The sequence below is a fragment of the Formica exsecta genome, unplaced genomic scaffold, assembly GCF_003651465.1.
Source record: "Formica exsecta isolate Colony F162 unplaced genomic scaffold, ASM365146v1 scaffold562, whole genome shotgun sequence".
NCBI lineage: Eukaryota > Metazoa > Arthropoda > Insecta > Hymenoptera > Formicidae > Formica > Formica exsecta.
In genome coordinates, this window is record NW_021852868.1 from 182653 (window position 1) to 197523 (window position 14871).

General features: G+C 34.3%; 1 protein-coding gene across 1 annotated transcript in view; it reads right to left on the reverse strand.

Annotated features, from left to right (window-relative positions):
• The window catches only part of LOC115242072, a gene marked incomplete at its 3' end in the record, with an annotated part of 241921 nt that overhangs the window by 173743 nt on the left and 53307 nt on the right, over positions 1–14871 (reverse strand). Inside the window, exon 3 of the mRNA XM_029818106.1 lies at positions 9593–9625. Coding sequence (XP_029673966.1) covers positions 9593–9625 — 33 coding nt within the window. The remainder of the gene's footprint in view (positions 1–9592; positions 9626–14871) is intronic.

Here is a 14871-nt window from a genome sequence, read left to right on the forward strand (position 1 = left end):
TCTTTCCCTGTATTTTCATTTCCGCAAGTGCCGTAAAACATTTCTTCGTTTCAAACATTTCAGTTTAATTTACCGTGACGTAACTCTGTTCATTTGCACATGTGCAGATATGCAATATGTAGATACTAATACATCGGAAGATGCACATATCGCGACAATCCTCGTTTGATTAACATCTTCCAAAAAAAGAATCGACAATTGGTTGTCAAGTGCGTTCTAGATGTTATCAAAGTCTAGAAATGCCGGTCGTGTCGAGTGCAGCGAATATTTCACAGCGGCTGACTTATATATGACCGTAACTACTTAAGCTTTCAACAGAGCAAAAATCGTCAAGTCAGTCCGTCGTAAAAGTAAATAAAATTTAGAATCAAATACGATAAATTTAAATGGGAATCAGAGAGATTGAAAATATTTCGCCAATCACGCGCATATCGCGATATTTGTAATTAATTTTTCAAAGGCATTACGGTAAAATCGCAAATGCACCGGGACAATGTTTGCGCGACAGGCAAAAGGAAAAAGTCGCACAATGGCCGCGTATTCGTTTGCTTTAACGCCCGTTGCCTTCTAATTAAACCGACCACCGAAAACGAGAAATTGCAAGCGAGCGGTTTTTTTTACGGGGTCAATGCACACGGCCGGTTGGCCGCCACAAGTTAACAGGAGAAAAAAATGGGAGATTGAGCCGCGACTAATTAACTACGATTGCATTAATTGAAGGGTCACGCAGCGATCGTTTGATTCAATTTTAGCGATTTTTCAACAAATTGAATGAAATTTACAAAAAAATGACACCACTTAAATTCTATAAAATAAATTTATAGAAAGAGCTCTATTAATGGCATTTTCTGTAAATATTTTTTTTGTTTTAAATTCTGTGAATCGGAAATTAAATATGTATGTTATAAAATTGAAAATGTATTGGAAAATATTATCTATTATATCTAAGGAAATGTATGATTGAAAATAACATAAGTATTTTTCTCAATTGTTATGCAACATATTTAATCTTTCTTGGTGCAGAATTATTGAAGAAAAATTGAAAATATATCTTTTTTTTGTATATGTTAATAATCACCAAACAAGTATATTAATTATAAAAATTTCGTAAGAGCATACTTTCAACTCGCAATAATTGATACCTACAACCTGCTTTTTATAGAATACGATATAAAAAAAAAATCATTGGCGATCTAGCAAGTAATAATTAGTAAGGACACAAAAGATTTTTTTGAGAACTTCACAATGTACCTTTTACGATCCAATCCTACGTCATCCCCTTAAAATCCCTTAGTCGACCTCGATAATCCCACATTGAACATGGCGGAAGTGGTATCTCTCATATATATTCGCTTCCTTGTTTTTTAAATTCTATCACTATTTTTGTGCCCGCGCGTAAAATTATATAATATAACAAATATAAAATTATGTAATATGAATGCCAAAAGCATTTATATTATATTGTCTTGTAGAATCTAATATATTTTATTTATTTTATAATTATCTTATTTTAATTAATTTTATAGTTAAGAAAACATTTGATCGGCAAAAAAATTGAAATATAGATATGTTTGTTTTTAAAGCGTAATTTGCATTGTATCATCGACTTTTTGCCGATAAAACCCTTCCATGGGTACACCTTGACGTGGTGGAGTGGCTTAAGTACCTGGACGGTGCCTTAAGGTTCTAAGCGTCCTAAAGGTTTACTGTGAAGGGGAAACCAAGTACCCAGCGTCGTCGTTGCTGTCATCGTGCCGCGGACGGCTCGTCGTATCGTTGGTGCTGTCATCGTGTCGCGGACGGCTCGTCGTATCGTTGGTGCTGTCATCGTGCCGCGGACGGCTCGTCGTATCGTTGGTGCTGTCATCGTGCCGCGGACGGCTCGTCGTATCGTTGGTGCTGTCATCGTGCCGCGGACGGCTCGTCGTATCGTTGGTGCTGTCATCGTGCCGCGGACGGCTTGTCGCGTCGTCGGTGCCGTTATCGTTCCGCTCGTCTTCTTCCGCTTCCGCTTAACCTTTGCTCGAAGTAATCGGTGAATTCCCGACTTGTCGACTCGAAGTGTGATTCTCACGTGAAGCGGGGTTCGATCGTGCCGAAATTTGAAAGTGCGGGAGTGTCGTTCAAAGTATCGCGCGTGTAAGTGCGGAAGTAATCTTTTAATAAAAGTGCGGGAGTGCCGTTTAAAGTATCGCGCGTGTGAATCAACCTGAGAGAAGGAGGAGGCCTAGGAGAGGCATCGGGCATTCGTAGAACAACCCTGTGGTAAGTAATTTGTTATTTTATATTAAAATTTTATTAATTGTACGTGCAATGTAAATTAAGAAATTAATTGTGTAATTCGATTTTTTATTTATATGATTTAATCAAGAGAGAATTAGAGAAAAGGATTTTTATATGAAAGCTATAATCTTGTAAAAGTTTCTACTTTTAGATTACAGCTTTTATATGTAATTATTAGAGTTATTAGTAATGTGCTTTTCAAAATTTATATAAAATTATTTTATTAATCTGCTTATTATATACATCGAATATAAAATTCAATAAGTATAACAAATTTTTTAAAATATTAATTATTTTGAGCGCTGCTATAATTTGGATCTTCTATTTGTATGTTACAGATCAACGTGGTGACCCTGACATAATGAGAGGAGGAGGAGGCCTAGGAGAGGCATCCTGCACCGGCGGAGCAACCCAAGGGTGAGTATTTATTATTTGTATATCGGTTATTAAAAATCGCATTAATTTGGTCTTGTTATTTAAATGAATTAAACAAGAGAAACTCAGAGAGAGACATTTATATAAATCCTATAAAAGTTTCTAATTAAAAAATAGTTCTTTCAGAATATTTATAAAATTATTCCATGTTTATATATGTATATCTGCTTATTATTGTATGTATCGAATATAAAATTCATTGCGTACAATAATAATGTCTTGAAATATTAATTATTTTACGCGCTGCTATAATTTAGATTTTATATTTGTATGTTGCAGACAACGTAGCCTCAAGTCCAACAACTCCGCTGTTGCGCATCGGTGCCGGTGAGTGACGAACTTTTATTTTGAGGCAACGGAATTGTAGATATTTGTAGATATAGATGTGTAGATTGTAGATAAATCTGTTGCCTTAACCCTCGGTCGGCGAAACAACCGCGTGCACGACGGTCTCTAGATCGATTTTAAATCATAAAAAAATTACTTTTGTACATATATATCCTAAGATAAAATTTTTAATTAAATTTTGATTTTATTATATTTTTAAACTTTTGTTAAAAGAGATACTATTTATATATAAAAATTAAAGGAAAAGGAAAAAATATATGATATTTATTACAATTTTATGCAAGCATACATAAAATATTGATTTTGATTATATATTTATAAGCTTTATAAGACAATTTTGAAGATACGGATCTTTAATAACCAGCCGACAGAGGGTTAAAATGCATGCTAATATTATATTTTATATATGCATGATCATTTGCGACTTTTGACGACTGAATGACGATCGTACGATATTACGATCGAGTATAAGTCGTCTTATTTGCCGGCGATAATAATTAACCGGCACTAGAAGGAGTTATTCTCCTTCCTTGATCCCTAGCTCGTAGAAATCGAGTTAGAATGAGTATGGCCAGGAGCAAAGGTAGGTCCAACTGGCTTCTGAAAAGTATATGGTCAATACTGGCCAGAATGCATAAAAGATATGCAAGAGAAAAAAATATTTTCTCTTACTGATAGGTGTGCATGTAGTGACATGCAATTAAAAACACGCGAAAAAGTTATCGGTCCAAATTAAATCGCGCGGTTAGGGCTCCCCAAATTTCGCGAATTCCTGGTTAGGGCTCTTCAAATACCGCGTTATCACGAATTCCTTATTAGGGCTTTCCAAATCTCGTTTTATCGAGGATTTCTGCTGGCGTAGCCAACAAGTAGAGCGGCTAAATCTGCTAAGACTATCAGAATAGATCTGCTAGGGCTATTAGGACATTAAAAAGGCTTAAAATAAAATAATATTTAAAGCTTTAGAATTAAATTCATTTTCAGAGAAATAAAAAAAAATAAAAATAATTATATTTTACGCTCCCCAAAATTTAGGTGACCCCAGATTCCCGTTGGCTTAGCCAGCAAAAATAGAGTTGTTAAAACTATTAAAACTATTTTAACTTAAGGTAGGTAGTCATTTAATTCCTTAAGATTCTTAAGGAAAGCTAATTAGGAATTATTAAATTAGGAATTGAAAGAATATTATTTAAAAAAAACTATTAAAATATTGAAGAGATGAACAAATCAATCATGAAAAAAATTATAGGTAAAAATTAAAAATTTAATTTATTAATTTTATTATGAAAAATCTATCTTAAATGTATAAAATACATTTAAGTTGCATTTAATTATATATATAACGTATGTATTAGCTTTAATATTTAACATTTTATTTTATAAATTATATTAACATTTTATTCTGTAAATTAAAAATTGTATTTTTTTAAAAGTTATATGATTTTAAGTTTTTAAATGTAAATGTTATCAGTATCTAATAATTTGTAATATTGAAAAAAAGTAATTCCAAACTATTTTCCAAATTATTTTTGGCATTTTTTATTTCCGATTTATATTTGGATCTTTATCAAATATAACTTAATAATCAAATAATAAAAGTTTTACAATTCCTTATATTGAGAATATTGGATGCTGATAGCATGAATTATTAAAATGTATATATAAATTGTAATTATATCGTTATATATTTTTTATAATATTCTTATATTTTTGTGTAATTGTATCTATATAAATTGTAATAATTTATTTGTAATCTATTGTAAAAAAATCTATTGTAAGTTACGCGAAATTGAAAGAATACGTACAATAATACAAAATTCGTTGAATTAACATATTCGATAAGTATTAGATTTCAACGTTTTTATTGTAAAATTACTCAAAAATTTAATAGCTTACTTTTTTATACCAAAAGATTATCAATAAAACCAAGAAACTTTTATTTAAAAATTTCGTAATCGCAAATATCGCTACAATTCTTCTATATAATATAAAAATTATTAAACAAGAATATCAAGACTCGATGTTAAGCCAACGATTAAATATTAGTTTCTTACTTGCGAAATCTATTGATCGCGCTTTTGATATTGCAAAAACACGAATATATTTGAAATATTGAAAAATTTAAAATTAAATATTATTGGTAACGCACGGAAATTAAAAAATCTACGAAACAAAATAATTTATTTTGATTATCGTTTTTGATTAGGCGTATTTTGATTAGGCGTTTTTGATTAGGCGTATTTTGTGAATTTCGCGTCGCTTTAAATATTCACTGAACAATTTTATAAATAATATTGCAAACATTGCAATATTATTTGCGTTGCATTCTTTCCATGTATTTGGACGCGATCGCTACCTTGACGAAGAGGCTTTATCGCTGTTCCTCATGTCAGGTGGACGCTAGCGAATGCGCGGTTTGTACTGGCTGGGAATCGAAACGATCTTCATCGTGGAGAGTTATTTCTCGTCGGTTTTTGTGGGACCTATCCGCAACGCTTAGTTTGGTGCCTCGTTAAAAATTGAAAGTTTCCGTTGCAGAGTTGGAATTAAACTCAGATTTTCTTGGCGGTTTCTGGAAGTGATGCTTTTGGCAATGATTTAACGACAATCACCATACACTGTTTGAAATCGAATCACGAAAAAAATTCATTAAATAGTATACTTTGAGAAAGGATATATTTTCTTCTTTTTTTTGTTAAGAATGTTTTTCCATTATTATTCGTATTAATATCAGTATTATCTCTTAATGATGAAAATACTTAATAATAGATTGAATATGGATATAATGGATAAATTCCATTTTTTTCAAATACAAAAATTTAAATTACAATCAGTTTTTGCAAACTTGTTTGATAAAAAATTGTGGTTACAAACGAATATATTTCATTAATTAATTTTGAATTAATTTAATTTTTAGTCTCTTTTAAGAAACCATTTGCAGACACTGGACGTCCCACCATTTTAGGATATTAAGATTAGTTTATAAAGTGTATATGTACATATAATAAAATACATGCGCAAATTGTGTGATATATTTGACAAAATTCTTTTCTATTATATTTAATATTATATCGCGCGAATGCATGAATGTAAAATATGTGAGTAATTAAAAAATTCGAGACGAATTGAATGGGTACTCCGATATCAGTAAGATATCGACAAATTAATTTATTGATATTTTTATTGAAATATTATAGAAAAATTAATTAATTGATAATTTTTTATTTGTCTTGCTAAATATTTGAATTAAATTTTTTTTATATCTTGTTGTTATCGGGTTTGATTTGTCTCGAGCACACTTGGTACCCTAAACTTATTTGTACTTACATATTTAACCAAGCAATAATAAAAGCGCATGTATTTCATTTTTCTTAAATATACTCGATTGTAACCATGTGTACATAAAAATCGTTATATCCAGTCGTTTTTTTAATAAAAGGAGATATTTCTTAATAGTGGAAGAACATGCTTTTTTCATGCGAATTTTTATTTCATATATTGAAAATGATGACGACGGTAACAGTCGTTAATTCGCTGCCGAAATCACTGCTATCGGAGCAATCAGGAAGATCGGAGATTCGTTCCCTCCTGTCGCGGGACTTTTGATGTTTAATGAATCACTTAACTTTCCTTTGTGGATCGATTCCGTAGGACCCGACATAGAAATAAGACAAGTTGAAGTCGCTTTCCACTTTTAAGATCGTTCTTTTCTCTGTCAGATATTAACCAGTGTGTCACTCGGCAGAGGAATCTTGATCTGGTCTAATCGTTAGGTCAGTTATCCTCCATTAAACGCGGCGATAATGCGATTATTTTAAGAATTATAAAATTCATTTTATCTTGTTTCGAAATTGTTCACAAAACGTATACATCTTATTTTTGATCGCGGAATTTGTAAAAAATCGCGCATTTGAAAATAAATCGGGCATTAGATCGCGTTCAATTCCTCACGCACATTATAATTACAGATTATGAAATGCACTCCGAATGTCGGAACATTTTTATTGTCGCATATAATGATAACAATTATATCGCGCGCGCACATTGTGTTCCGATTATTATAGAAATTACGTGTATCGCAATTAAATATTACAACTACCGTTAGTTTATTTATTTATTTATCGTTCACAAAATTTAAACCGCGATTTATCTTCTGATGTAATCGTTGGGTAACATCGAAACTTCATTTATCTCTGCGCACCCGCGCCCGTCAGATATTTTCTTTAAAAAGTCTTTCTTTTTTTAATTGAGAGAGACAAAATCGATAAATTCATTAATAATTTTTTTGGTCGCGGTAGATTATTAGCTATGTTTAATCTAAAAATTTCTAATAAATTTTACATTGTACGCATTTCTTTCGGACATTTTTGTGTAATATAATATAATAAAATATTTTATGTATTCAATATACATAATGTAACAAAATATGTATAAATGTGTGTGTATATTTTATGTATTTTCAATATGATTCTATTATCATATTAATTTTGTAATTATAATTATGTTTTATAACTCTATATATTGTATTCTATTTTGAGGTAAAATATCTTTGAAATAAAATATTATGCATTAAGTTATGAAAATTATAATAAAACAATATATAAATTGTTTATAACGTCACAGAGCATCTCCTTGAATAAAAGTTGAAAAATTGTTAATTAAATATATCTTGCAGTGCCTTTATTTTTCGGACAATTGTCTTATTCTTATATATATATATATATATATATATCTGCCATTGCTCTTCCATTCACGGCCGTTTGCTGACGTAGATTGAAAAAGCAGTCCCATTATAAATAATTTAAATGCATTGCTTGAGAGTAAAAAGCGCGGATGGCAGCAAAATTGATACGATGCGTTTTCCACTTTTCTTGCGACACGAACGCCAGTCGTTGTGGTCAATATATTTTCGGGTATACGTGTGTGTGTGTGTGGGAGGGGGGGTATATGCAACGGGTTTTGTATATTTATTTATTCATTTGCCGACTCGCGCGCATCTCCTCTCATCTCATTTCTTCGCTTCGCTATGTAAATTCATCTCATTGTCAGTGGCGAAAGCTTCCACGAATTTCGATTTCTCTTACAGATATGAATCAAAAAGATTACCGTGAATCAATATGAAAAGTAATAAAAATATGTATGTGTTTTGCGTTCTCTTTTTTTCTTTTTAAATATGTTTGCATGGAAGCGAACGGCCAGTGAACGGAAGATGACGAGGGTTCGCTATAAGTCTTGTAGCAATCGGACAAATCGTGTCGTGATTTCGTAGCATATTTCATAGGAGCTGTCGCAAAAAGTTTACGATTCCATCGAAGGGACACGCAATATGGAAACGAAGAAGAGGATGAGAAACGGGACAAAACAGGGGAAATGGGGATGGGGGGATGGAGGGGAAACGAGAAGAAGAAGCGGAGAAAATACGACGAGAGTAACATGCGAGTACACATATCGTCGATCTGGTGTATGAAAGGAAACCTCCTTTCCTTAATTCTACCGAGCTTTTCCCGAAGAATCCTAATCTCCCCGGTATGGCACCGATGTAACGGACGTCGCTTTTCCCGCTCGACAGTCTTGGTCCCCTTTTCTTCGCCTGATACACGACGAAGGCAGTCGGATAAACGATTCCGCGGCATCGTCGAGGATCTACGGGATTACTATCCCCGAGCCTAATCAGCCAGATTGCCTACAACCGTCTACTGCCGTCCTTATCTCGGCGGTACGCTTTCTCGACCTCTCTTCTTCTTCTGCGATGGGCCCCCATAAAAGACCAGCTCCTTTAACATCACCGACAGTGGGGATCGCTTCGCGAAAGAATACTTTTTCCTCTACCGGATACGACCTGTGGTGCGCGCGCGGGAATCTTTAGCGAATTACATGGAATTGGCTCTCCTTGCCTTCAAGACGCAGTCAAAAGAAGATGAGTTGCTTTCCATGCAGTGTAGGAAATTGCGTCAAATTTTAATAAAAAGTTAGAATACAGATGATATAATTTCTCACTGGCAGATCAATAATTTCGTATTCTATATAACAGTATTGTTAGGAATATATATTGCTATTATTTAAAATATTGTTATATTAATTGAAACAGAAAGTACAGATAAATGCTGCAGATAAACATATGTATATAGATTATGTACATAATCTATATACATATAAATTATTTTGAAATAATCAATTAAACTGACACACAGTACACTTTCTTGAATTATTATTTATTATAAATTATTAATAGAAATTCGCGATATAGTATATATAACTTTGGTCGAATTTGCGTAACAGCCAATTATAAATATTGTATTTTTTTGTGAATAAGCTTTTTAACCATGCATCGTAAATCGTAACAACCTCGTATAATTTGAAAAAAAAAAAAAAAAAAACAGAATACAACATCAATATCAATTATGATGTACGGGGTTGCGTGGAAACTCTATCGCATTCTCTTTCAACGTGATGGGCAATCAGTAAATGAAAAGTGGCGCATGCGATAATAATAGTATAGATATAGATTGTTAGATGTAACACTCACCCGCGTTATTACTGGCGAAATTTAGATCCTTACCTGAAACATGAAAACAAACATTATTAGCACGCAGTGACATATAACAATTGTGTGACAAGGATATCAATATCGGAATATGTCAAGTTGTGAGATGCGATTTCCTGATTAAATTAAAATGGTGAATCAAAGTATCAATATAAATTTAGTTCAACTTCCGATCAATAGTATTAGGACTGATTTTATAGAGTGACCTTATAATTTTTGCAAAGAATAACCAACCAGCTAATATTAACTATTCTAAATTATTTTGTGACTAATAAAATTCTAATTTTAAGGCTCTAATCCGAGATAATCTATTTCAGCGGAATTAGATTCTACAATATAACATATAAATATCTGAAGATGGCAGACGATGTTCACATTGTTATTATGTTCACATTATTATTATCGAGATTGATTTTATTAATCTAACAAAACGCCCGACGGTGTATTCCGCGAATAGCTTCATTTATTTTCTGCCAGGACAACGCACGTAATCCGATCTAACGTCTCTTTCCGTTATACTTATCGGATTAAGTACAGTTTCAGCGACTTCAGCTGCATTCCCAAATGTTCGAATTTAGTTAGACATGCGATCCTTCTTGTGTTGCGCACATATTATTTCACGTAAACTAACGTGTAATCCGCGCGCAAGTAATCTACTCAAGCGCATGCATGCAAATACAGGGAGTATTCGCAGTTTGCATACAGTTGCATATGATCCTCTAGAAACGTAGGATCAAAGACAGTATAAATAAGATGACGGGAATAAAAAGAGATCTTCCGCGCGCCTCTCTTTCTCTCTCTAAAAATGTAAAATATATGCGACTAATTCTGTTAAAATTGATATAAAGTGACAAATCAGATAGAAAGGGAACGCTGTATTTTTATAACGGGAAAGATTTAATTAATATTTTGATATTTTTGTATTAAAGAAAGATCTTGCGGGTTCAGATGAATATAGAATACAATTTTATATATCATAACATAACATATAACATCGTCGTAGAGATATTATTGTAAAAATGCAACGTCACGAATTAAAATACGATTGGCATAATGCATGTGACTGGCCATAAAATTCCGAGAGAGAGGCAACTCGATGCAATATTTACATGGTAATGGATCTTGGGAATACACGACGTTTTTCCCTCTTGCGATAAGGAATGCACCGTCGTCTGCAGCAGCCCGTACGGTCTGAGATTCGTAGATTTTTGCAGTGAATCTCAACTTGCTCCCTCTCGGCTCTCTCGAGTCGGTCGGAACGCACCGGAAGGCGTTTCTCGAGCATTCTAAGCTTCGCAGAATCCGAACACAAAATATATATATATATATATCCGGTTGTTTTATTCATGCGAGAAGGAGGGATTTCCGCGGCAGTCGCGCACTTTTTGATAGCGACCCTCTTTATGGACGTTAGCAAAAGAGACATGTTGGGGGACGCTTCGAGATACGCGATCTGAACGGAAAGGGAGTGAAAAATTCGCTAAACGAGAAGAATCTCAACACTAAATGCGAAAAGAGCTATAGTAAATTTCTACGATGCTACTATTCCATCTCAATTACGCGTAAAAATAGACTGCGATAAACTGGTTTAGCAGAGAAACACTGTATCGTGACATATGAATATAATAATGATAAAATTAACAATTTTACGTATAAATTTCGATTGACTTGAAAAAATTTCTATTCTTTCTCTCCTCTTATTTTTTAATTTAATTAAAATCTAAATCATTTAGTTTATAATCGTTTAATGCATTCCTCGTTCGGTCCTTTTGGCGATTTTATAATCGTCCTCAAAATAGATCAGTCCTGATCCGCGTGTCGATCCACTTTCATCAAGAATAGACGTGTAATGCGGGCGACCACTTCAGCGTGATCGATAGCACCGGCGAGAAAAATAAAGGAGAACCCGCAATGCTTCTGTCTCCGGTCGGAACGATCCTCGGAGGACATCGACAAAGAGCGCCTCGGCCATCACGAAGATTACCGCGATGAGGCTGATTTATTTGTTGTCTAACGTTCCCGACGAGTCCCTCTACATTATTTACCTCGCCGTAGCAGGCGGAGCGTGCAGGATACAAAAGGTGGATTTCACATTCGATCGTGGGATCAATGGATTTCGCTTGTCGATGAAAGATTTACTACCGTCCTTCCGCCGCGACGAGAAGGGGGTCGTCGTGAAGACACCTTTATCCACGCGACGATCCACCCATCAGCCTTCTCTTTGTCATCCAGATCAAGCACCCCGTGTACGAAACAGATAGAAAAAAATGCAAATTGAGGGAGAGATACAGTCGTATCTTATGGTCTGAAGAAAAAAAATCGCCGCCAATATTTTTTAGGCTATTGGATCCGGCGAGAATGAAGCAGAAGATATCTTCTAATATTTAAACAAAAAAACCACAAGCTGAAGAAAAGAGAGAGAGAGACAAGAATTGTATTAATCTTTACCAAAGATATTTGATGAAATAATATTATGTACATCTTTATCGGACCATCTTATAAATATCTGCTTAAAAATAAAAATAAAAGATTATATAAGAATATATATAAGATATAATATATAATTATATAATAATATATAATATATAATATATATAAGAATAAAATGTGCGAAAGAGCACCTGTCCGATCGCAAAAATCTCACATCGCACGAATAATAAGACATCTCGTAACGCTTAATTAACACGTCAGGAAAAAAACGATTCGAAGATACAAGGAAAAATGTAATGGTGGAAAAAAAAGAAACGACGAAGAAGCAGCGCAGCAAAAGAGGCGCGGAATTAGGTAAAAGGACAGTGGTTGAAAGCGGAAGGGTAGGAGAATGGCGTAAACAGCACTTTGTATCGACGCGTACTTTTCTTTTCATCCCTGGCTGTAACCCTCTCGACGAGCTTAAGTCCACTCTCCGACTTTCCTCTCCGCTGGCAACTTTTTTTTTTCTTCATCTCGGCCGCTTTCGATCAGCCTGAATCTGCCACTTAGCGCGATCGTCCCTCTGACGGGAGGGACGCGCCAACCCTTCGGGGACGAATGGATGAATTTTCTGTTGAACTAGTAAGTAAAAGCAAGCCGGGTTTTTAACGGCAAAAGAGAAAGTCGAGGGGTAGAAAAAAGGAACGGCCCCAGCGGGGTAAGGTCGACTAGCGGCGACAATAGAAAAAAAGAGTCAATTTCAAAAGTGGTTGCCACTGAAGGTAGCGGACAGAAGCCTAACGTGAATTACAATCGCGCGTGGTATTGTTGTGTCGCGCTTGTGATAAAATAACGAACTAAACGAGAAAGTGAAAAAAAAAATTGAGATTAAAATATACAATTATCTCAAGAATTAATGAAGCTAATATTAGTTCTGTATCCTGTAGATTCGCTTTTATAATGCAACGTGAAATTAAATTTGATGATAAAAAACGACACAAAGAGACATATTTTAATATGGATTGCAAAATCACATTTCTATGACTCTCTTATTTTATCTTTAAAAGGCTGTAATAAAAATAATATTAGCACATTACTACAATGTTTCTCTGTGTCTCCAGTATTTTTTTACTTTTCTCACATTTGTTCTAATCACGCGAATTCCAGTATTATATAAGTTTTCTTCCGGCTCGTCCCACATGGCGCGGTAAAATGCCAGGTCAAAATAAGGGGAAATAGCAACTATGTCACTCCGTAACTCTGGAGATACATTTTTCAGGTTCGTGTTTTTCGCGGATGTTCGCAGCACCTGATGTCCCTCGGTCGCCCGTGACCGAATCCATACATTTTTATGATGCGCATGAATGTACTATATGCATAAAGGAATCCGTGTAATATCGATAGGGATGCAATGAAAAATTAAATGTCTTTTGACGTCCATTTTTCTCGGGATTGGGTAAGCTCTGAATTCTACTTTTCGTCGGCCAATCGAATTTTAATCTCTTCGCAGAAACAGAGAAGGCGCTTAATCCGCAGAGACGAAATACAGAATTTCATCCAAGATATTTCTCGTCGAATTTTCAATGTTTAATGCGTTTTCGTTGACAATTTAAGCTCGATCCGACAAACAATCTCGCAGAATCGTTCGTTACTTCGTGATGTGCATATAAAATGTGAACTTGTGAATGAGGTAATATTTGAAAGAAAAGAAAACAATATTTTTTGAATTCTCGTTATTTTTTTTAGCTACGCGCTCACGTTCTACTATGCGTTATCATAGCAATCTCTCACGCGATCCGTCTCCGTACATTAAATAAATCAACATCTGCAATTCGCCATTTTAATGGATGTTCGCGACTACAGCCGTCGTCAAAGATAAGATAGTAATATCCAAACCGCAATTTTCCCCCACCGTTAAAACTCATTTAACTCTCGATGAAGGTTTATGGCCGTGCAATTCTCGGGGAGGAGTCGGCACGTATATTCAACAGATCTTTATTGTCGGTAGGATCATATTCGACCATCGAGATAAATCACAGCTTGTAGTCAGCCGGTCTCTTAGATGCACGCGATTGGTCGGCGTTGCCAAAGTGGAATAAATAGCATCGCCACGCCGTGCGCGAGTAAGATGAATATTAAGTCACGAGCGTTTGTCTTCCATTTCTGAATAATATTAAAGTTCGTAAACTTGACGACGGAATATTCCCAGATATGGATTTTAAAATTGGAATCGCTCAATCGTGCTGACGTTTCGTGTATCGTAAGTTTCGTATGAATTTTAAAAGTGTTTGCTCACGTGATTTGCTTAAAAGGAGAATTAATAATATATATATATATATATATACTGTAATATATAAAAGAATTACAAAATTATATTATAAAAAGAACATAACTAATACTAAAAATGTAGAGAAACTTAACATTGTTAAATTAATGGAAAAAAGTCTACAAAATAGGATTAAATTATGAAGCACGAACCATGTCATGACTAAAAGAACTCACGTGAACGATACGAATAGAGAAAACATTTAACAGCTCATTCTGATCGAGCACAACAAGATCAAGTACCTTCAAAGGAGGAAACGTTCTTCGAAAGTTCGACACTTCGAAGTTACAGTGGAATTCTCAGCGTCCCTTTAGGTGATCCTTGATGCAAACACTTCGATTCGTCGACCTTCTTTCGCGCCTTTGCTACTCCAGCGACGCGGAAAAGCGATACACGATTTCTTCACGCGCGTGCCATTGTCGCTTTCGAACGTCGTCGAGAAGACGACAGCGTTTTAGATAAAAAAAAAAAAAAAAAAAAAAAAGGGGGAAAAAAAAAAAAAAAAGGGAAAACGGCTTAGTAT